The sequence below is a fragment of the Paramisgurnus dabryanus genome, chromosome 18 (genome assembly GCF_030506205.2).
Source record: "Paramisgurnus dabryanus chromosome 18, PD_genome_1.1, whole genome shotgun sequence".
NCBI lineage: Eukaryota > Metazoa > Chordata > Actinopteri > Cypriniformes > Cobitidae > Paramisgurnus > Paramisgurnus dabryanus.
This window is the reverse complement of record NC_133354.1, coordinates 13,645,435-13,669,832: the sequence shown is the minus strand read 5'-3', so window position 1 is coordinate 13,669,832 and position 24,398 is coordinate 13,645,435. Positions and strand designations below refer to the sequence as shown.

The window sequence follows — 24,398 nt, the reverse complement described above, 5'->3', positions numbered from 1 at the left end:
TTTGAAGGAGGTAAAACAACTTTATACATTTATTAGCAAGTAATGAAAACCAAGCAATTTACATTTGTTAGCAAGTAATAAACAATGCAATTGTCTATTTTATATATACAAAACCGTGACAAGCAAATGAAAATAAGCTGGTTACACAATACTGCCTTACATTCAGCTACATACATAAATGTGCATTGAGATTAGTTGCAGCTTACGTTTCACCAAATCATTACAGAAAATCTGAATATAAAACATCCCTCATCAAATGGTTTATTTGGCGGATATAAACTCATGAAATTGATTATTTGGTTGCCAGTTTGCTGCCTGAATAACCAGCCATTATTTTCACTTCTGAAAGCTGAATCTCACGAGAATTCATATTTTACGAGTTACTAATTCTCATTAATTCATACGACCACATTCATAAGTTATTGTACGATTTGCCTTAACCCCTGTGACCTTAGGATTAGGGGCGTGGTTTTTCATGAGAATCCTACATTTTTGCACGATTAACTTCGTATGAATTCATACGAATTAGCCAACTTGTAAAATATGTACTAATTCTCGTTAGATCTGAACCAACACCAAGGTGACAATTTCAACATCTATGACATTATGATGATACTTAAGTTGTTCTGTTTATCAAATACTCCAAATGCACATGTTTTTATATAATAAATACATACAATATCAACTAGTAAGATAACAAATATAGGGCCAGAAACAAGGAGCAAGTTCAGATGAAGTGCTGGAGAAATCCTCAGTCATTATCATAGATACAGTCTGCAAAGACATCATTTTTGTGATGTTATATATTGGATGCATTTATTTATTTATTATTGAATTTTAAATTTAAATTTAAATTTCCTTTTTACGTACCATCTCCAATGTCATCATAGACTTCCTCACTGTGTAAACAAAAAAGAAATCAGCTTTGGTGCCTTTTCATAGGCTGACAGGTAAATGACATAAAATGTCAAGAAAATGCTACTTACTCTTCTTGAATGTTGCTGCTTAAGACGTAGCCAACTGAAAGTTGATTTTACAATGTCATTATTTATTTAACATTACTTTGTACCACAATGTGTGGAGTCACAGATAATATCACTTACATTTGCCTTCCTTGTTCCTACAGATGTATTTGTCTGGGTCAGATTTGTTGATGACGTCTACGGTCTCTCCAGCCTGCACAGCCAGGTCTTTCCCACCTCCCTTCTTACTGATCGCAATTGTTGCTTGCTGAAGAACTTGAATCTCACCATCATACTGAAATAAGTAAATACCAGAAAGTGATGAAAATATTCAGTAAGTATTATAAAAATTACATTATTTTGAATACTGTAAGTCAACAGGATTTCTATCTCATCCACACCTTAAACTTCTTTCTAAACTCCTTTTCTTCCTTCTCAAACTTTTTTTGCTTTTTCGGGTCATCATGCACCTTGGTGGCCTTTGACTTCGTTTGAGGAATGCTGTAAAATATCATTATTATCAAACCGACTTGTTAAAATGTGCATATGCACTATGCATGTCAAGGATGAATTCTGTTTATATTACATAATATTTTATATGACAATCATGGCAAATCACTTATTCTGCATGCACACCGCCAGCGACTTCAATAGACGGAGAGTAGGTGGTCTTTTGTGCAGTGGCAGCCGGTGACTTCTTTTTCAGAGGGCGCACGATGCGAAGTTCGTCACAACATGTATGTAGCACGTCATGTGTGTGGTTCATCATTTCAAAATATGTGTTCGGCGCGTCAAGTGAACCCATGTGCATCACGTGTCTTGTCAAAATAAATGCCTGCTGCAGACGTGTCTAAGGGTTTATAATAAAAAAAGATGTTTGCGTTTGCCAGATACTCGCATAATGTCATGCGTAATCAGAGTTTAAGGTTAAGGGAGAGTCTATTATGTGAACGTGAGCGTCTCTTTTATCATAAACAGTTTTTAAGCATGTGCAGAAGGCATTATTCTGACAAAACATGTGATGCAACAAACACATATTTTGAAAAAACAAGCAACACACATGACACTCCGAACATATATTTTGAATTTGCGGCCATCGGAAGCTCCGGATGTGGATGAAAATGGATGAGCTCAAAAATTTTCACACTTCGTTTACAACTGTATTGAGCGTTGTGCACTTGTGATCCAAACGATCAAAAATCATTTTAATACGGTAAATGTCGAACGTCCGTGACCAAACCGGAAACTGGGTCGATCGCTTCCGGTTGGCTGTTATGTGCTATCGTAGTTATCGTTATTCATAGTATTATTATTTGTGTTATGTTCTTTTTTATTCTAATATCTGAATCAGTGGCGTAGCAAGTCAGTCCCGGGCCCATATTCAAAAAAAATTACGGGCCCCCTTAAGCCAAAGCCCCCCCCCAACCTTGCCCGTTGGCACTGTTGACTGTGGCGCGCAGGTCTGTCAACAACATATACTTTTAATAAGGCAGTCAAATATGTTTACTTTACTTTTTTACTTTAAAGGGTAGATTTAAATAAAGAAAAACTAAATGTTTTGGGTAGTTTTTGACTCGTGATTAACTTCTCCGTCTTCTCTTTTCTCTTTAAGGCCCCACTTTTATGTTTATATTTGTCCATCCTTAATGTTCATGTAGATTGCCACTATAGTAACCTCTCACACTGTTTTCTTTTTTTTTTTTTGCGCGGCAGCATAGTAGTCTACGGCAGCCGCGGAGTGCAAAAAAATTTTTATAAACGCAAACAAGAAATGACGGAGAAATTAGACATTATGGAGAAATAAGAAATCACTACACATGATATGCATAAAAAATATATTTATTGCGGCCACAAATAAAAATTAAATTGAAAAAATTTTTTTTTAATTAAAAGCTGGGGCGGGCCCAGGGCCAGGCCCCCTATTGGCCAGATGCTACGCCACTGATCTGAATGTATGTGAGCAGAAATGCCTTTGTCAAAAGCTATAAAATATAAAAAAAAAATTACATTTTCTTTTACTTAGGTATAAGATGTTAACGAGCATATCCACAGAACAACGGGTTATTCTCGTCTTTGTCAGCTCCTAGGCTTCATGTGTGAAAACAGCACCATGTCAGCGTATAGCATACAGAACCGAAAGCAATCTACTATGCTTAACAGGAATGTGGAAGTAAGTTGCGCGTATACCCTTTACTAGGTGTAAACAGGGCCTTTGTCACATATCTGGACGCGTTCACTTCCTGTCGCCAAAGATAACCATCGCTCGTGTTGACGGCAGTCGTCAAGCTTCCATTAAAATGAACGAGTTTGCGTCGCTCCGCCATATCTAGTCGCTAGGGGTGTGCATGCAGCTTATATTAAAACCTGCTTACCTGCTAGTAGGTGGCGGGGCAGGGAAGGAATCAACATCATCGTATATTTCACCATCACCGTCTGGAATGTTATTTTTACCTACAGTATGTAGAGATAGAGCTTAGCGCACAGTTAATTTGAAGGCATAATAAACAGATAATAATATTTGTATTACCTTTATTGCCTTCAGGAGTAAACTGTGCAGGAGGTGGAATGCTGGAAAACAGTCAGGCAAAGAGTATGTGAATATTTGATAGTTCATGGGCAAAGCCAATTTAAATGATTAATATTAATCTTTCTGAAGAAAAGTGAAATCAAAAGAGGATGAATCACTGAAAAATGATTGGAAAAGGAGAGAGAAATAGGGATTATCATGATTTGAAAAGAATGAATACAATCAGAGAAATTTCTTTAAAGAGTTTCAACATGATATGTCAAGTAGGATTTAATCAAGCATGCAAATTTTACCCGGTAATGATTGTGATGATTGGTTAGGATTAAAAACTACTGATTCTATCTTACTAATGTAAAAATTACTCATTATTGTGGACTTGGGTTTTTCTCCGTTCAACTGAGCTTTTGAGCATCTCCAAGAAGTTGCGTTTTGAGAAAGACTTTGAGAGATCTGCTGAGCTATAGTTTCAGAGTAATGTACAGTATTATGGGTGAGATGAATCCATAATGGTGCCCAGCAGTCATGCACATTATTTTTAAATGATTTGTTTTGCTCTTACCTGATTGGATTGGAATCTGGTATATCATCATACACATCGTCTGGTGGTGGGGGTAAAACAACTATGAACAGCAGAGGGCAGAATTAGACAAGAATCAGTCCCCAAACTGTAACTTTACAGTTGTGCCTCCATGTTTTGAAACTTCTAGAAAATAATTTGCTCTTTTGCAACTTACCCCGTTGACCATTCATGTTTCTGAAATACGAATAAACAGAAACATAATATCAATTATAAACTTCACAGAAAAAAACTATTCTGTGTCTGTGCAGTGTGGCATCCCGTAATGTCCTATAAAAACAACATAGTAGTAGTTTTATTCGAGTCATTACCCGTGATCATCCGTAGAGCCCACATCATCATACACCTCATCATTTACAGGAATAGAGGGAAGGGACAGGCCTTTATTCTTCAGTGCACTGAAGTTGATCTCAACCATATCCGTTTTAACAAACCCGACTGAAATAAAGAGGAAATTGATTATATTTAGAACGTGAATAAGATAATGTAGATAAGATATTTTTGACACCATTCTTGCATGTTAAATTAAAATTTGTTTCAAAACCTGACACATACTTTTACACAAAATAATTAGATGTAAGCAGCTGCAAAATAAATAATTTGAAAGCAGTCATGTCTAACTAGGTTGCATTAACTATTAAAAGGAAACTATTTTTAACTATAAGAAGTCTACCAAAAACATTTCAGTGTGTACTAGGGTGGTCCTTATTTTTCAACTTTTAAAAGTTCACGCTCTCACCCCACCAATATGTTTGAATAAATAAATAAATAAATTGGGCACAATATTTAAATATTAACTCTTTCACCGCCAGCGTTTCAAAAAAAAGTTGCCAGCCAGCGCCAGCGTTTTTCATGATTTTCACCAAAGTTTAATGCCTTCCAGAAAATGTTCTTCTTTAAATATATAAACATACAATATACCAAATGAAAGAACAGACCCTCTGCTTTCAAACAAAAAAAAACCGTTTCATCCTACCTTTAGTGGTTCTTTTGCAATCAGCTTTTGAATATGGGTAGGTTTTTGCAAAAACACCATATTTTGAGCAAAAAGCAGAGATAATTCCATTTTTATGACGGACTTTTCATAGAGATCCCATTCAGAGCGATCTTTAAAACAGACACGGACATGCAGCAGCTTGTCATAGGGCAATACTTCCGGTTTTAAAAAGTTGCGGAAGGGCGCCACCTGGTGGATAATAGCGGTATTGCGGAAAGACGGAAAATCTCGTCATTGGCGGGGAAGCGTTTTCTCTTAATTGACGAGATATCTCGTCAATGGCGGGGAAAGAGTTTATTAATATTTAGAGGTTGCTCAAGACCTTTGAAGTTTAACACATTTGTGTATTATGTGATACTTTGTGCTAGCATGTATAATTGTTTAATTATATATACTTAAGGCAGCACTGGACTCCATGCAATTAAAACTCCTGTTTTAGTTGTGATATGTTTTTCAAAGCAAGAAAGCTTCAATGTGAATAAAGCACAATAGACAAAATATATAAACAGACAATGGCTTAAGCAACACGAAGCAAGTCCGCTATATGGTTACTCGGATAAGAAGAGACTGATATAACTAAAACAAAGTTACCCTCCAAGAAGCAAGTTTTATGTGTGTTGTGCGTTTTTGCAAAAATATGTGATTTCGGAAAAATTAAAAAGTTTTGAGCAACCTCTAGATATTGTAGGAACAATTTAAAATTTTGCACAGTGTGTTTTTGTTGATATCCTAACACATTAAGGGGATGAGAGTTGAACATTTAGTGTGTAATATATATGAACACTTACATGATCCATCTTGACCCCTGGCCAACCATTTGCCTTCTGGGTTGTCATTAATTCGAATGATATCAATCGATTCACCCTTCTTCATACAAAGGTCACTTTTCCCACCCTTGCAGTCAGCTTTAGCTTTGACCTGATGCAGAACCCGCAGGGGAGGTGTTAACTGTGGAAAAGACAAACCAGTCAAAAAAGGTTAAACAAAAACCCTTATATAAGGGCACATGTTGGTGACAATTATACTGTTTACATACCCATCTAACCCTAAACCGACGCGCAAATGGTAATAAAATAGGAAAGAGAATGCAACGGACGTAATAGTATTGAAGTCCCCAGTTCGTCAAAAAATGACGCGAAAGGTATACCCTTCACGTCAACATATGACGAATGGTCAAGTGTCGTCAAATATTGACGAAATGGGGTGAGACTGTGTTAACCCATACCAGAAAGATAATGTTGCAGTAGTACAGCTAAGTTAAATTTGACATAACAGATTTCTGCATATATTTCTACTGAATAGCAACTGAATTTACCCAGTTATTCAGTTTAATAGATTAGTAACATCATTAGGGCCCTATTAAATCCGTTTGATTTATTTTCAAATAATTCCTGTGTTTTCAGTTTTATTTTATTTTTTATTCTGATTTGAATGGTTAAATTATATTTCAGTAATCAAAAAGCATATCTTATCAACTGAAAACATTAAAAGAATACAGTTGACTTCTCCTGTGTGCGCGTTTCGTGAGCCTTCATGTTTCAGGAACATATATGAGCTATACATGCTGGTAAACAAGATGTCAAGAGCATCGCATCCTAGAGTTGGAAAGCACAGGAACGCACACTTATACAGTATATTCACTGCTTCGGTAGGTCCGCTAAACTTTCTTCATCTTTCCCGATTTTGTGAATTTCATGTAAATATACTTTCAAATAAATTTTTGTTCGGGCTTTAACGAAACCTGCATGCACTCTGATGAGGTGCTTGTCATTGTTTGCAATGCATAACAAGAAACGGACATACCTTTCTTTATATCCAACATTACACAAAAGGAAAATGTCATTTAATTGCAGATTAATTATGACTGAATCTTAAATTCCGTGACATTCCGTAAAGTAAATTCCATTTTTATGCTTGGATTCCGCTTGCGTTTTCCGCATCGTGCCCTGCATTGTTTTTTTCATCAAGCATCAATAATTGTTTGCAGCTTTTTGTAATAGTTGTGCATGAGTCTCTTGTTTTTCCTTGGTAGGGAATCCCTCCCTATGTTTTTGGCCAAATCATCCTTGTACTGCTTTTTAATTTTTAGTTTTGCATTCTTCAGTTTTCAGTGTTGCCACTCAAATCAACATACTAATGGGGGACTCAATTGGAGTACAAAATTGGAGTGATATTACACATGATATTAAGAACCCAGTTTTTGAACAGGATCATTTGTGTAATTGTTTATATTACTTATTTTATATTTCTTATTATGCATTTATTCAGAGAAATAGAAACATATTTCAGACTGCAAAGCATGTGTAAATGTATGAGCGCAACTGTAAACTACTTACTTTAAACTTTTTAATGGCATCTTTTTCTTTCTTCTCTCGCTCTTTTTGATTTTTAATGTCTTGTTCTTTCTCTTGCTTCTTTTGAGGTTGACTTGACTCTGCAGCAGACCTGTGGTAAAACAGGTAAATCATTTTAAGCAGAACATACACACACAAATTAATTTATACACTAGATGGCCGACTGCATGTAAAGATGCAACTACTGTTTGTTTGTTTGACACTCTTAAAGAGATAGTTTACTCAAAATGAAAATTAGACCACATTTTACTGACCCAAAAATGTCTTCTGAGGCGATGCAGTAGATTTTTTTGTAATGTTGAGTGAAAGGTCAGCCTTCCGGCTGATCTGGGTCATTCCACCGAATGAGTAACATTGCTGTCCCCAGGATATTAAAAGTATAAAAGTGCATGAAAACTAACTCCAAAAAAACATTTTATTACTAAGCAACGTGTCCTGCATGTTAATCGAACAGCAAATTTAATCTAAAATTTTAAAACATTAATAAACTACACAAAAAACTAAAAAATAGCATTTTTATCTATCCCTGTCTTCTATCTCTATACTTTACCTTTAAATATAAAGCAAACAATTCTATAGATATCTTTATTTTTTGCATTTTTGTGTAGGTCCATATCCCATCTTTGCTTTAAATATTTTTTTACCATTGAAAAAGTCATAATATTTTAGATAAAATGTATATTTTAGTCACATCCCCAGGATTTCACTCAGTCCTGTTACCCAACACGTTCCCCCCTCTGAAAATTTAGGAATATCCCGTAATTTACATTTTCAAGAGGAAGTGACATCATCTGGATCTTCTGAAGGTCATGTGAAGATCAAAAGTCACTTTTCTCATTTTCTTTTCTGTTTATTTTATGATATTGATGCTATGACTGTGAATGTCTACTTGAATCAATCCTGTTAGCTATATTATTTCTTTGATTTTTTTAAATTAAAACATTTTGGTAAATCACTAGAATTTGCTAAGTGTCTTTATGCTATAAGCACATATTTAATGCAACTATATTTCATCTATTTGCTAAATATATGCTAAAAACTCAGTCATGTTACTTTCAGTCCTGTTATCAAAATGCCTCCGTTCTCCATTAAGAAACATGTTCAAAATAAACTAGTTACCTGAGATTGACCAATAGTCATTTTGAAAAGTAAAACATGTCTGTTATTAGCTTTATTGTTAAAAAAAGAAAAATATCAACTTCAATTTTGACAAGTTACAACATGCAAATGGCACCGATTCGGTGGAATGACCCATCTCAACTTTCTCGTGAATGTGCGTACAGCTGGCTTTTTTTTTACAAAAACCCATTTCTTCACATTGGATGATATCAAATAACTTTATGTATTTGTTTTTGATGAACGGATGTGCTAATGCTAATGTCATTATAAAACTGAAAAGATCCAGGATATTATGTAATGTAACTCGGACTCTATTTAGCTTCAAAGAAGGAAGTCATATACACATAGCCTGTAGCTTGAGAGTGAATTTTCGTTTTTGGGTGAACACTGATAGCCGAAGGAAACTTTATAATAGATTAGAAAACGACTTACCTACTATCATCAAGATCCTCATATATCTCACCATCACTTCCACTTCCCTGTGTGTAAATGAATAGTCAAACATGAGCCACTGTACCACAGACTACCAGTATATTGTCCAATTAGATTGCGTTCAGGTTTCTTACCTCATTTTGCTGACCTGCAATGATAAACATAGGTATTTAATGCTGAAATAATATGCAGGCTCAAAAATGACATGCCTGAATGACCAAGTAAAGACCTACCCCTTAAGCACTCCACGTCATCATAATTTTCATCTTGAATTCTGCAGTCAACAGACAAGGTAATGAATTATCACCACACTTGCAAAATAAATCGTTGCTAGTAAGAAAGTATGGCACTCACATAGGTCCTGAAGGTCGTGGGGGCAGACTGGGAGGATTGGGTTGAGTGGACAATGGAGGGGGGGCTTGGGTACTGGGGTGGGAAGCCGGTGGAGGAGGGGCGATCACATTCTTAGGTGCAGGAACTGGAAGAAAAATCCGAAAATGAAATGAATGTTGGCACAACAATTATACTGTTAGCAATACAATAAGTTTTGGTAGTCCAGTGGCATCTATACCTAATATGTGCATGATACCCAATATCCAGGTGACATTTTAAATACAATACCAGATGTGAACCACATAAAAACTGAAAGCCTTCTCTAAACTTGGTTCCCATTTTAAATTAGTTTCCTTGTTTTTCACTCACTTCAGCTTCAAGTAAAATGAGAAACATAAATGAGGAAGTTACTAGTGAGGACAATCTTGAATTTCCAATGTGTTGTTATTGGTCTGATACAGCTGAATGTTTGTGTCATTGCATGTTTCAATACTACTTTTCAACACTATAATACTACATGGGAAAAATGTTTATATATATAAATACAAAAGATAGGGTCAAAAGATTTTGTACTTGTGTCAGTGCAACCAAGCATTTAATTTTATTATGTGAATATTATTGTCTTTATTTTGATTTCATAACAAATATGTGCATTCGGCCATTGTTTCTCATCTTCACCGTGGTTTTTATATCTTGCATGCTTGCTCTGTCTCAAAGGAATGCAGTGCAGTCACAAGTAAAACCACGGAAACCACTTTAGCCCGAAGACTACCGTTTCACATAGTAGCAGCGGCTGCTTTGCGTACAAAGACTTTGTGGCTTTGATATGACTGATGGAGCGCTCTTTTTATTTTGATACAGTTTCATTACCCAAGCGGTTGACTAAAGGCTAAACTGATGTCTTATGATCATCCTAAAACATGAAGTGCCAGACAGATAGCACTTACCTTCAGTTGTAGCCACTGTGCCTTTTTTGAATTTCTCCAGGTCAACTTTGGGCGGCCTGTTGGGTTTAGCAGGGCGGCTTCCTAGGGCATAGGTGTTGGGTAAAGGCTTCTTCTTTGGAGCCGAAGGATCGTCGCTTACTGTTTGTGCTGGGGGTCCGGAAGGTTTTTTCTGAAAGTTTGGTTTTTGAGAGGTCACTGGCTTTGGTACTGACTCATTTGTGCCAAACGCTTTAGCAACCTCTTTAACGCCTTCATCGGGTTTGTTGAAATTATTTTTGACCCGGAAGCTTGATGGTTTCATATTAGATATCGAAGAGGATCTAACAGCAGGCTCTGCGTTGCCATCCTCCTCTTGCTGCTGCCGTATCAAAGCCATTGTGCTTTTCGGTTTAGGTGCAGATGGCATTTTCGGAGGGGTGGGATTAGGGCTACTGCTGGTGTCTTCAGCTTTGGGTGTTTCTTTGACCCAGGGTGGCTTTGCTGTAGGAGTTATTGGCTTTGGAGTTACGCTTTTTAAATCATTCACTGTGCCGGCTGGTGAAGGCTTCTGTAGTTGCGTCTTTGGAAATGTAACCTTCGGCTCATTGTCCTGGGTTGATTCTGGTGGTTTGGGTTTTACGGGAACCTTAAAGTTGACTTTATTAGTCTCCTGTGCGGTTTCAAACCTACCAACAAGAGCTTTAGGCTTCGGAGGATTGTGCACGTCCGGAGCGCTTTTAGCTGTGTTGACTGTGTTCTTTATTAAAAAGTTAGGTTTGGGTGCAGATGAGGTAGTCGTTGCTCCACCAGAGAGGCTAGATTCAAGAACAGGCTTTTTAGCAGCCACGGTTGGGCCTGAGGATAAGGTGGGCTGAACAGGAGGTTTCGGACGAACCCCCGGACTGCCATCCACAGATGCACCTCCAGTCTGGAAGCGAGCCATGATGGCTTTCACATCTGACGACTTGTCCTGCAAGTGGAGATTGAAAGCCAAAGTGTGAGGAACAGAGACAAGAACAGGCACAATGTTGTAAATACATTCATCTTTTGTGTGTGCATTTGCTTTTGTTATGAAACTTAAATGATTGTGTGATTAGTATGTTATTATTAAGAACTATGAGTCACTGTGTCACATCACCCCTTTCCACCCCCCCAACAAATGATCAGGGCCGGATTAACCATACGGGCAACTGGGCAATTGCCCAGGGGCCCAAGACCTCTAGAGGGTCCAGGGCAGCAAGGGCACGAGCAAAATACTGTATCTGGTAATCTCCCGCTGGCCGCTTCATATTAAAACTGTCAACACGGGTTTTTGCGCTCTACAGAGAAACGCTGCGCTGCCTATGACTTTGAACGTGAGTTGAGAGCGGTTGATTGTCAGTCTCATGTGGACTGACCAATGAAGAGAGGGCCTCAAGTTAAGACCCTCTCCTCATTGGTCAGTCCGCATGAGGTGGGTCAAAGGTTCGCAGAGCGTACGTGACGCAAGGCGATGCTACAACAGAAAAAAAGAGACATGGAGAAGCCAAGTAGGAGCGTGAAGCCGAAATTAAAAAAGGAAAAGGACATCAGAAACGCAGAAAATGTAAAGTATAAACAGTGGTGTAGTCTACGTTATACGCAGGTATCTCCGCGATCCTATCGGCGTATCAAATCAAATTACTTTAGCGGCGCGAAAGTGACTGGAGAGCAGACTGCTGTGGCGCAACAAGAGCCCACTGGCAAGTGACAGCAAAGTACCGCGACAGCGATTCCAGCTATCACAAGGAGAAAGCTGCTTTGAATCGCTCTCGCGGTACTTTGACATCACCAAGAGGTCTGCTTAGCGCCAAATGAAGTCAAACCTGCAGTGTAGCTGCTCACGCGACACTGTAAACAAAAACAGTCCATGTGGAGAATTGAACGAGTGGATGAGTGCTGTAACATAAAATCCGGAGAGTTAACAACGCACATGTGAGTAAACAACATTTAAATCATCAGTCCAGTTTAATACTTTATCTGGAGGTAAGGATCCAAAATGCAATAAAATAAGCCAGTGTTTATGCCCTGATGGTTTTTAGCTGCCTTCAGTTCCTCTTCAGCATGTTTGCTTGTGCTATAGTGTTAAACTTCCCTTCTCTGCGTTCATTTATAAATCTAACTTCAAGATGTATATGATCTTAAACTTCTGTGAGGAAATTCATGTCTGCGTTGTTCAGTTCAGTTCAGTCTTGCAAATTATCATTTCCTTCACTTTGGTTTGGGTTTCTAATGTTAGGCTACATTATGGTCTTGTAATAATACTTGTAAACAGTTTATTTAATTTAAATTAACAGTTGAGTAACTTTTGGCCTTGAGTTAGATGTTGATTAACACTAAACCAGTCTAAAAATCAGTCCAGTTTCCCCAGCTGTAAACCTGTTGGCTGTTAAAGTCTTTTTTTTCTTATAATAAACTGACATGTTGATAACACATTCAGTTTATGTGTTTATGAGTACACTTCAGAGATTATATTGATGCTGCTGTGTTTTGTTTTCATAGCATCATATGTAAGTGAATGTCTTTGATAGGGGACATAATAGTGCATTTGTATGAGCATTTAAATATTTGTAAATCAAAATACACCTGATGACAGTTAGAATTGGAAGTATTGAGTATATTTACTGTATATTACAGTAATATATTCTGTATATGACCATATTATGGTGATCCTGGAGTCATGATGATGGGGCCCTTGAATATTGTTGCCCAGGGTATAACAAAGTGTTAATCTGGCCCTGCAAATGATACAATATCTAAATAACATTGCATCATTTTTAAAGTATTTCTCTGAGCATAAACAGAAAAATAGACTAAATAGTACCACTATAAGCAAGTTTGTGAGGTATACACTCTCAGAAAGAATGATTAAAAATGGTCCCAAGCTGTCACTGGGGCAGTACACTTTAAATAAAAACCATTTAGATACAGATATGTGTACATTTGGTACCAAAATGTACATCTGTAGTGCTAAAATTAACTCTTTAGGTGCAAAGTGAGGGTCAACCTTATGAACTCTCTGATGAAGCCATTACGGAAGTGACTTACAATCCCTCAAGAAAAACGTGATTATGCGATCGCATGGTTCAATGCATAATCAGCCAAAGTCCGCATATTTATGCAGGGGCCGCATTTTTTTTAAATACGCCGCACTTTTGCGCCATAAATTGCAGATTTTGCGCGCAAAATATGCAGGGCTTTCATGATTTTCATAATTTCATACAAGCGCAGCCATGTCCCTTGCTCTTATGAAAATAAACCATGGTTTTATTGTGGTAAAAGTGTAGTAACCATGGTTTTTTGGTGTATTGAAACCATTTTGTCAAAACCATGGTCATTTTGTGGTTACCATGGTTTTACTACAGTAACCATGGTTTTTTCAACCTGATCTCATGAATTTCGTGGCATAGTCACGTAATTTTTTGCTAATTTTCCCGTGGCTTTCTTATGGATCTCTGCATTTTTCCGTGGCCCTGCCACGGACTTTCTTTTCCGTGGCATTCTCACAGATTGGTTACTCAACTGTTTTGTCCTATTTTCTTTCCATTGTCGCTACAGTTTAGGGTTAGATTTACATAAAATTATATCCTTACCCAAACCCAACTCCAACACCAGGCAACAATTGTTTAAAGTTAAGAAAATATAAAAGAATACATCAGAAAAAAATTGTATAAACCAATACTTAAAGTGACATACTAACGCAAACACCAAATCTAACCCTAAACCGAAGCGACAATGGTTTGAAAATAGGAAAAAGCAGTTGAGTAACCAATTTGTGAGATCATGTTGTGGTTTTTTTGTTTTAACTGTAGTAAAACCATGGTTAATTTTCGTAAGGGTATTGCCATGAGAATGTTATGAAGTGACGTAATTATGCGACGTGAACATTAATGAAAAGCTGCAGTTTTTGCAAGTTCTCGCAGTTTTTGCAAGTTCCTACAATTTTTGCAAGTTCCACCAATTTCATTGCATAAAATTGCATAAATATCCCACATATTCCATCGCATTTTTTAAGAAAACATGCTGCAAGATTAAGTATTTTGTCCACAACAATGACCAAAAAACTTTTTTTCTGGAAGTTTTTCGGGAAGGACTGGACTTAAACTGCAATTTATCGACGGCCGTTAGATGGTGGCTTCAAAAGAGAATCAACTCCCATAGTAAAACCATGGTTAATTTTCGTAAGGGTATTGTCATGAGAACGTTATGAAGTGACATAATTACGCGACGTGAACATTAATGAAAAGCTGCAAACAGTTTTTGCAAGTATCAGCAGTTTTGCAAGTTCCTACAATTTTTGCAAGTTCCACCAATTTCATTGCATAAAATTGCATAAATATCCCGCATATTCCATCGCATTTTTTAAGAAAACAAGATTAAGTATTTTGTACACAACAATGACCAAAAAACTTTTTTCTGGAAGTTTTTCTGGAAGGACTGGACTTAAACTGCAATTTATCGACAGGCCGTTAGACTGGCTTCAAAAGAGAATCAACTCCCATAAACCCTTATGTTAAAACGCCCAACTTTACCGCAGAAATAAATGTGTCTACAGCCTGATGCAAAAAGTATTTTTGGTCTATATGGTCTAATTTTTCCCTTCATGACCCCTGTAAGGGGGTTGAATTTTTTAACTCATCTGTTTAAACTATATTAAGCGTTATAGTTCTGCAAAATGTAGGGCGTGGTCACCTGAGTGACGGGTGAACTGCCACTGCTGTCACTACAATCGAGCTAGGTGGGCGTGGTTTCAGCAACAAGCCACCTTAGCTTCACCCACGTCCCGCCTCTTTACCTATTTTCAGTTATCTGCAAGTGATGCGGGCCCAAAATAGTGACGGCAGGCTTCGCCAACTGTTGGCTTTGAAAAAGCTCTTCACAAATAAAATGTCACGGACATTACGTCCGTATTTTTTACAGTTTATGATGCAAAGGTGTACTTCTTAAAAGTGGCAACAAGAGGCTACAGTGGCAACAAGAGGCCATTTTTGTCAATTGTTCTGACAGTGTACAGTGAACAGATGTAGTTTTATGAGAAGCCAAATTCAATTTTATCTAGTTTGTTTATTTCTCACATACACAGTTTTACACAGGATACAACCTGCAGTGAAATCTAGGTCTGGTCATGTTTCCTTAACTGTGAAGGTAATAACAACCCAGTCTCATGGCACTTTGTGACTCAAAAAACGTAGATATATTATATTCATGTTTATGGACACAAATGTCTCATATTTATTTATGACAGTATATGGCAGTATTTGTTTTTTCATGCATGACTATGTGTTAACCACATTGTCTACTGACTAAAAGAGAAAACACTGCAGTAGATTGATAAACTGCCAAGTTTAGACTTCTTTAACAACTGAACAGCATGCAAAGGCACATACTATTTAAACAAATAAATAGAAAAGGACTGCAATTTGCATTATTAATACTAATCCTTCAAGTTCAAGCTCAGGTAACTACACAGTACAAAATTATAGCAAAATATAGAATAGTCTTTAAAATTAGCCATAGAGATTCCCTAAGCTGATCTTAGGCCAGCAGCTAGCAAATACAATTACTAGGATGTAATGGATTTGTTACAGGTAACATACACTATTTTAATAAACTACATATATAATAGGTTATATCCAGTGTTGTCCTGTTAGCATATTGTAATGAGATGAGTGTTATGGATATATCCATATTTTTTTATTCTTTACACGTTTTCCGTCTTCTATCTAGTTTTCCTGACATGAGCACCTGATATCTAAAACCTTTATTCTCATCTGTAATGTTTTTGTGTCAATGTATAAGATCTCCTACTCTTTATCTCTTATCTCTGCAGTGTCTTATGAATGCCCCCGCAGCTTCTCATGGTTGACTCTGTGTTCGACTTTATATCAGTAGGTGAACTGAGTGCATGGCGACATAAAACAATCGACTCATCATGCAAATGAGCGGTAAAAACCCAGTGGCGCATTCTGTTTTTTGTTTGCAGGTTCCCCGTGTTTCCCTATGCAGCTACCCATGTCCCCTATGCCTAAATCTGCAACTGCACACGGGTGGGCTCGCAATCTACTCGTCTTTCAATGTGAAATAACATAAAAGACATTCCAAATTTGCAGATCACACATGTGCGAGTACTTGCAAAAACAGCTCACGCTGTCTGAAAAACTGGTCACTATCTATAGCCCTTAAGTTACTAGCACATATGCTGTACACTCACCACAGTGCAACAGTGTAAAAATGTACTCCTCTCAAACAGTGTTGTGCCGCAGACTGGTATGGGGCTTTATAAAAAAATCATATTATAACAAAAATAAAAGCTGGGATGCTGTCTATCACAAACCGCCTAACCCAAACCCTTTCCCTGACCCAAACCTTTAGAAGTGACAATGGTTTTAAAAATTAAAAAAAAAATTACAAACAAAAACAATAAAGCATCTGTACTCCTGAATGGTAGAAAGGAAATGTGTGCATAAAAGTACATTAAAAATACATACGATTAAAAGTTGTGCTAAGTTGCATGAAATAGAAAGTTGTGCTGTAAGGTAGGTAAGACTTAAACAAAAAATCATGCCCATTAACACTAATCAATAAAAGCATATTTTTATCACTATTCACAAACTGCCTTGAGCAACCTGATCTCACGTATTTCCGTGGCATAGTAACGGATTGGTTACTCCACTGTTTTGTCCTATTTTCTTACCATTGTCGCTTCGGTTTTGGCTTAGATTTACATAAAATGACATCCCTACCCAAACCCAACTCTAACCCTAACGCCAGGCGACAATTGATTAAAGTTTAGAAAATATAAAAGAATACATCAGAAAAAATAGTATAAACCAATACTTAAAGTGACATCCTAACGCAAACACCAAATCTAACCTTGGACCGAACCGACAATGGTTTGAAAATAGGAAAAAGCAGTTGAGTAACCAATCCATGAGAATGCCACAAAAAAATGAGCATTCTCACGGATCTCCGCTTTTTTTCCGTGGCCCTACCACAGACTTTCTTTTCCGTGGCATTCTCACGAATTGGTTACTCCACTGTTTTGACCTATTTTCTTACCATTGTCGCTTCGGTTTTGGCTTAGATTTACATAAAATGACATCCCTACCCAAACCCATCTCTAACGCTATCGCCAGGTGGCAATTGAGTAAAGTTTAGAAAATATAAAAGAATACATCAGAAAAAATAGTATAAACAAATACTTAAAGTGACATACTAACGCAAACACCAAATCTAACCCTAAACCGAAGCGACAATGGTTTGAAAATAGGAAAAAGCAGTTGAGTAACCAATCCATGAGAATGCCACAGAAAAATGAGCATTCTCACGGATCTCCACTTTTTTTCCGTGGCCCTACCACGGACTTTCTTTTCCGTGGCATTCTCACGAATTGGTTACTCCACTGTTTTGACCTATTTTCTTACCATTGTCGCTTCGGTTTTGGCTTAGATTTACATAAAATGACATCCCTACCCAAACCCAACTCAACCGCTAACGCCAGGCGGCAATTGATTAAAGTTTAGAAAATATAAAAGAATACATCAGAAAAAATAGTATAAACAAATAGTTAAAGTGACAAACTAACACAAACACCAAAACTAACTTTAAACCGAAGCGACAATGGTTTGAAAATAGGAAAAAGCAGTTGAGTAACTAATCCGTGAGAATTCCATATGTCTAAAATGTAAACAGTTTGTTGGCTTGATGCAATGCAGTTAACATACAGTACATTAAACCTATGTGACCCATTTGAATACGTCCCAGAATTGAAACAGGTCATGCAGGTTTCTGAGGTTTAACCAAAATTGGTCTGTGCAACGTGTCACTATAAATGTACACTTTAAGAAAGGATGTGATATTTCCTTTTTAACACATTATGTGTAATTTTAACACATTGTGTGTCATTTTGTGTTTAAATTAAACACAACTTGTGTTAAAAGTAACACAAAATGTGTTGTTCCAATAATAACAACACAGAGATGTGTGGATTCTGGGACAACACATTTAGTGTGTTTAACTCTTAATGGCCTTGAAACACTGCACATAAATTCGGTTCTCACTTCACCTTTTAATGCTTAATCCTTTTTTGTAAACACACACTTTAGTAATTTACAAGACTGACAATGAGATGAATTAACTACCACAAAATGCAGGCAACTGCATTTACAGAAACTTTGCATGGTATATACATAACTGAACTGAACAACTAGTTGTTGATTAAGTATTTAAAAGTGAATCACATGACAGGTATCTCTCCTGAAAAAACATAAAAATAAACGCCTAGAAGGGGAAAAAGTCTTTTTTATGCGCACTGCAGAAAATCACAGAGGCACAAGCTTTAGCTAACTAGTGTTGCCAGATATAACCAAAATATATCCAAATGCTTTACCCCAAAGATCAATAATATATTAAAACAGGCACTTTCACACTTTATTAACACCCAAAACTTGATAGCTTAGTAAGCCAAAAGCTATAAACTGTTATGTGCGACAACAGTCCAAAAAGGCAAGGACTTGGCAACACTGCAAAACAGCGCAAAAACAGAGTTTTATGGCAAAACATAACGTTGAATGATAACCACGCAAGATGGTAGAACATTGCATCTGTGTAAATCAATGCATTTTTGGGAGTTAGTCATGTTCCGTACAGACATGGAACGATCATTTATGTGATTCACTGCCGCATTTAAATGTGCTCGTCATTCCCGAAAGTTTGCAGTTTGTACAAGGCCATTATTTGGTGTTCCATGGAAGTACAATTCATAAATAAAACACACCGTGTGACCACAATGAAAGACAAAAGAGAGAGATAATTTGCTTGCAGATGCGAAGGAAATTTCTCAAACACCCCTGAAATGGAAAATTCTTTCTATACAGCCTCAAAAAAATAACAAACTGTCCCCAAGTGTTATTAGTATTTTGAATATAACACATTAGCAGCTACATCATGAAAGTCAAGCAAACCACAAATAAAACATTACAGATTACGATCATTGTAAAAGTTTACCTCTGACTCTGGGTCTGTACTATGTTGTAGCATTGCTGGTTTTTCTATGAGAGCTGTTTGTTCTCAACTGAACCTGAGATCTATATGTGATCACACAGGAACTGAGAGCATTTATCAAACACAGCTAGCAGGAAGTCACCCCACATACAACTTCTCATAGACAAAAGAATGAATAACTGTGTATTTTAACTGTGTATCATTTTTGATGCGTGCATAAATGTCACTTTGACTGAGCTCAGTTCTTTAAGCCAGTTTGTCGGTTGGCTTTCATTCAAATTTTACTCAATTGCATGCAAATCTCTTTCTGGCCAAAAAAACACTGCATGTCTGTAATGTCGTAGCTGACCGTTTTACTTGAATAATGTTTAATACTTCTGTTTTCTCTAAAATACACAATGCTCAAGCTCTGTGTTAACATGTTCAGGGATGCAAAGATGAACCTGAGGGGCTTTTGGAGAGATGTGTAATGCACCCTCAGTGTTTAAATCAGGATAGACCTCGCACCAGGAAGAGCTGATAAGCATTGGACAAGCATTCTAATGTGACTGACCTGACCCAGACGTACTGAACACTCTGTGCTGTTGACTTAATAAGTAAAAAAGAGAAACTCTTAGACACAGGAACTAACATTGGTCAACCAAATCCAACGCTATTGACCAACAACGCCAGCATAGTCAGTTCCCATAAGTGGAGTAAGTCTATTTAAAACATGTACAGTGGTTCCTTAATATACAGTAGGGACACATAAGTCAAAAGATATGAAAGTCATACATTTGCAATCGCGGTTAGTGTACTTAAGCAAAACATTTCACAAAAATAAAGGTTGTAAATTATTAATTGTATACAATTGTATAAAATATTTGTTTAATGTGCGGTCACACTGTTTTCGATTACCTTGGGAAGGTGTTTGGAAACGCTAGCATATGCATTCACATTTCGACTTTTAGTGCATATCAAACTTCAAGTTTGGTGAGCTCTAACTTGTTTAGTGAAAAGATGTTTAATAGATATGAATGCCACATATAGCCTCTTAGCTCACTGCAAAAAAAAGCAGTTCAAGGTAGGCTACAGGAAATTGGAGCAATGACATTTTAAACGCAAATGTGACCACATTTTCACACATATTTAATATCACACTTGTTTGACCATGGGATAAATAACGGCTTTATGTAGACACTTGACTTTTAAAGTTATTGCTAAAAGAAAAGTAAAGGTAGTACTGAAGGTCAATAAATACTTTAGAATCCAATCGATTATATAGAAAGTGCATTGTATTACATTAAATCATATTGGATCTTCATTTAAAATGCTTGCTTCTGTACATTACTATTTTGGCTTGATTATGTTGCATTAGGTGCTCATGAAGTAGCATGAACATTTGCCGATTTTTAAGATCCGAAACCCTCAGTGAGGCTGTTTACACCTGGTATTAAGATGCATTTGGTCAATGTGGTCAAATGTGTTCAAACAGCTACAAAAAAAAAAACACCTACTCTCCGCTTGTGGATCGAATGTGGAATTATACAAGCACAACGTTTTTACCTCAGTCCCGACTTTTAGTGTTATTCCACAGTGTTCAGCGTGGTCTTTAGACTATCATTGATAAAACTAAAGTGGCTGCTCTCTGCCTCTTTAATTTTTGTTTCATTTTGCGAGCGTATGAAAGTTATTTGATCAATTGCTCTGAAATATTAAAGAAAGCTCTTAAAATGTTAGCATGTGCAGCATGTTTTCTTTCTAAAAGTAAAGGCTCATTCACGCCTTCCTACAACGGCTCATTCAGTTACGCCCCCACTGTCATATCTTCATCGCTGTGTGGGAAGATTTGCATAACACCGCCCAAATGTATATGCAAATAAAGAAGGCGTAACTTTTATTCTCGTTGTAGTATTGTTGCCGCGGACTCCATGTCGTGGAGAGGCTGTGTTTTGGGAAGGGGCGTAACATTTACGTGACATGCTTAAGGTATTTAGCCAATCACAACGCACTAAATAGCTGGCCAGTCAGAGCACAATGCACTTTTCAGAACGATGAGCCTCGAAAAAATCTACGTGTTTCAGAAAAGTGTGGCATAGTGGAGGAGCAATAATGTATGGTATGTGGAAAATAATGTGTTTTTAAACCTTAAAGGGACATTCCTCTTTTTTTGAAAATATGCTCATTTTCCAGCTCCCCTAGAGTTAAACATTTGATTTGTACCTTTTTGGATTCCATTCAGCTGATCTCCGGGTCTGGCGGTATCACTTTTAGCTTAGCTTAGCATAATCCATTGAATCTGATTAGACCATTAGCATTGCACAAAAAATTAACCAAAGAGTTTTGATATTTTTCATATTTTAAACTTGACTCTTCTGTGGTTACGTTGTGTACTAAGACCAACAGAAAATTAAAAGTTGCGATTTACTAGGCAGATATGGTTAGGAACTATACTCTCATTCTGGCGTAATAATCAAGGACTTTGCTGCTGTAACATGGCTGCAGGAGGCACAATGATATTACCCAGCAGCCGAAAATAGTCCCCTTAGTAACTTTTAATGGCAGGCTTAGTAACTTTAAAATATGTTACTAATGGCTTAGTAACTTTTAAATAGGAAAAATATTGAACTCTTTGGTTATTTTTGAGCACGGTGCTAATGGTCTAATCAGATTCAATGGATTGTGCTAAGCTATGGTAAAAGTGGTAGCACCAGACCCATAGATCATCTGAATTGATTCCCAAACAGTAAAAATCAAATGTTTAACTCTAGGGGAGCTGGAAAATAAGTATATTTTCCCAAAAAGTGGAGTGTCCCTTAAAGGGCGTGCACTTGTCAATGTTAATTCTCACACGGCCGTCCAATCACAGTGGAGGAGGAGCAGGACAAATATCACAATGATCTGTTCTCCTTATTTGTATGTATTTAACTCTAAAAATTGCTGGGTTATTTTCAACCTAGCTTTGGGTCAAAAGGGAACAAACCCAGCCCTTGGGTTAAATTAACCTCCTAAGACCCAAGCTTTGGTTTTTCTTTATTTCAGATTTCTTCCAGCTACTTGGGGATTAGAAAGAACCAATAAATATAATAACCAAATATTTTTCTTTCAACATGATGCAGTGTAATTGTCCATGTTTGTGTACAACAGGTTCCAGATACACAGAATTAAGTATTTTGGTGCAAACAACAAAAAAATCTTAGGAGGTTAACACAGAAAATGTTCAACCCATTTGGTTTACATTTTGGTTTAAAACAACCCTGCACAGGTTAAATTACAACTCAACAGGTTGGGTTTGTCCCCTTTGGACCCAAAGCTGGGTTGAAAATAACCCAGCATTTTTTATAGTGTATTCTTTAATACTATTTCTATTTAACATATTTATCTATATCTAATAACAAATCAATACAATCATCGTGTCACAACAGCTATGTCCTAAACAAATAACTGAAAGTATTTAACTTGACATAAAGAGGAAATGTTTTCTCATGTTCTGCTTTTTTCAGCACTTTATTTTCTCCTATTCATTTTTTTACACTGAAAAAAAAAAACCTGTGGACATTGGGTTTTCTTAAGAAGTTTTCTTATAAAATTACCATTAGCTAACGTTAATTTTATTATAATTATGTGGAACCAGTGTCCATAATTTAATTATGTAGTTTACAAAAAATCATTTTAAGAAAACTTCACCTTAAGAAAAGAACCATTTTTTTTCAGTATACGTATAAAATAAGTGGTTCACATAGATATATTTAGAATCTATTTTTATTTATTTACATTCTGTCCTATAACAACAACCACTATACTGTACAAGGGATCCAACATGCAAAGCAGCCTCACAGAAAAGTCCACATCAGTCTCATTCTGTAGAGGGTTGACTGGCACAATGTTAAATATGGAACCTGTCATGTGTTAACATATTAGAGAGAAAATGGTTGCATTTCTCAGATAGTCCCCAAAACATTAGATGCCAACAAAAAGCTGAAATAGGAGATCCCAAAATGTGTCTGTTATGTAATCTGAAACAGGTGTTCAAAGTTTCACTTTGATAATGTGGTATAAATGAGTACAAGGATGGTTTGTTGTGACCAAAGAGCAAAACCAGATGTAATTTTAGAAAAAGGTCTGTTTATGTATTAAAAGAACATTTAGGTCTTGTGTAAGATGCCAAAAAGCTTAAAAAACAAATGTCGAAAGAAAACTGAAGTGTGTTAAAGATGGAAAGGAACTGAGTTGTGTTGGCGAAGCAAAAACTGATGAAACGTTACACAATCTTTTTACCCAACATTGTGTTTTTGATTTTAAATCTTAACATTTAAAGTAACGTAAACTGATAAACGCTTTTAACAAAAGCAAACTTGAAATAAAATTACTTCTGGTAAAGCTAGTTATGAAAGGGAGACACCAACATGTCAATGACCCAAAAAATGGTTTTCGTATAAAGTAGAAAGACTTAGTATTAGTGAACCAACAATTTTTTTTTTAATCATTTTACTGTAAAAAAACTATTGGGACTATTGGTTTCAGACAGCTTACCAATTTAGACAACTTATTTCTGACATATTTACATTCATTTGAACCTGGATCATCTCTCAGGTATCCCATAAAAACATCTACAGACTGCATATGACCCATTATCATTACCAATTCAGGGATAATAACACTTACCATAGTAGTAGAGCCAAAATGTCCGAAATGTTCACGTATGGTGACAGCTCACAATCCAAAGTGTGAATGTATTTCTGTTTGCGTCAGTATATGTGTGACTGAAAATGCCTGCCTTCTCCTGGCTACTTCCCCTATCTGCTGACTGACTGTTGCGTTGTCATCACAGGAAGCCGTATCTCTCTTCTCATCAAATCTATTTGCCTATCCCATACTGAACAACTGCTCTTTCCATACTACTGTATACTTCCTTGCTCTGCAGGATACTAAGGAAATATAAACGCAAAATATATTTTTTCCATTCTGGTCTGGAATAGTCACAAAGATGTATTATTTCAATAGCTAATATATTATCAGCAGTGTATCTGTTTAGCTCAGTGCCAGAGCATTGGACAAAAATTGTGGGTACGATCCCAGGGAACACATATTTGAAATCACTGTAAATTGGTTTGGATAAAAGTGCCCTTGCCAAATATAAAAGTAAATACTCTCCTGGAAGTATTACTGTA

At 36.7% G+C, this 24,398-nt stretch overlaps 1 protein-coding gene across 3 annotated transcripts; it reads right to left on the bottom strand.

Annotated features, from left to right (window-relative positions):
• fyb1b (FYN binding protein 1 b) lies at positions 1–24,042 on the bottom strand. 3 transcript variants are annotated; one of them, XM_065286764.1, is made up of 19 exons: positions 23,893–24,042; positions 10,249–11,197; positions 9,323–9,446; positions 9,202–9,242; positions 9,103–9,116; positions 8,969–9,015; positions 7,400–7,508; positions 5,852–6,011; positions 4,378–4,504; positions 4,224–4,243; positions 4,049–4,109; positions 3,852–3,947; positions 3,490–3,530; positions 3,335–3,413; positions 1,364–1,463; positions 1,104–1,257; positions 987–1,020; positions 871–899; positions 1–774 (listed from the first exon to the last, which is right to left on the bottom strand). In XM_065286764.1, the coding sequence occupies exons 1-19, from the start codon at positions 23,893–23,895 to the stop codon at positions 752–754; spliced, it is 2,211 nt and encodes a 736-aa protein (XP_065142836.1). In that variant the 5' UTR covers positions 23,896–24,042; the 3' UTR covers positions 1–751. The 3 variants fall into 3 exon arrangements, with proteins under 3 accessions (XP_065142836.1, XP_065142835.1, XP_065142837.1); XM_065286763.1 differs by lacking the exon at positions 23,893–24,042 and adding an exon at positions 19,252–19,357; XM_065286765.1 differs by lacking the exons at positions 3,852–3,947; positions 23,893–24,042 and adding an exon at positions 19,252–19,357.
• Between the last annotated feature and the right edge of the window lie 356 nt (positions 24,043–24,398).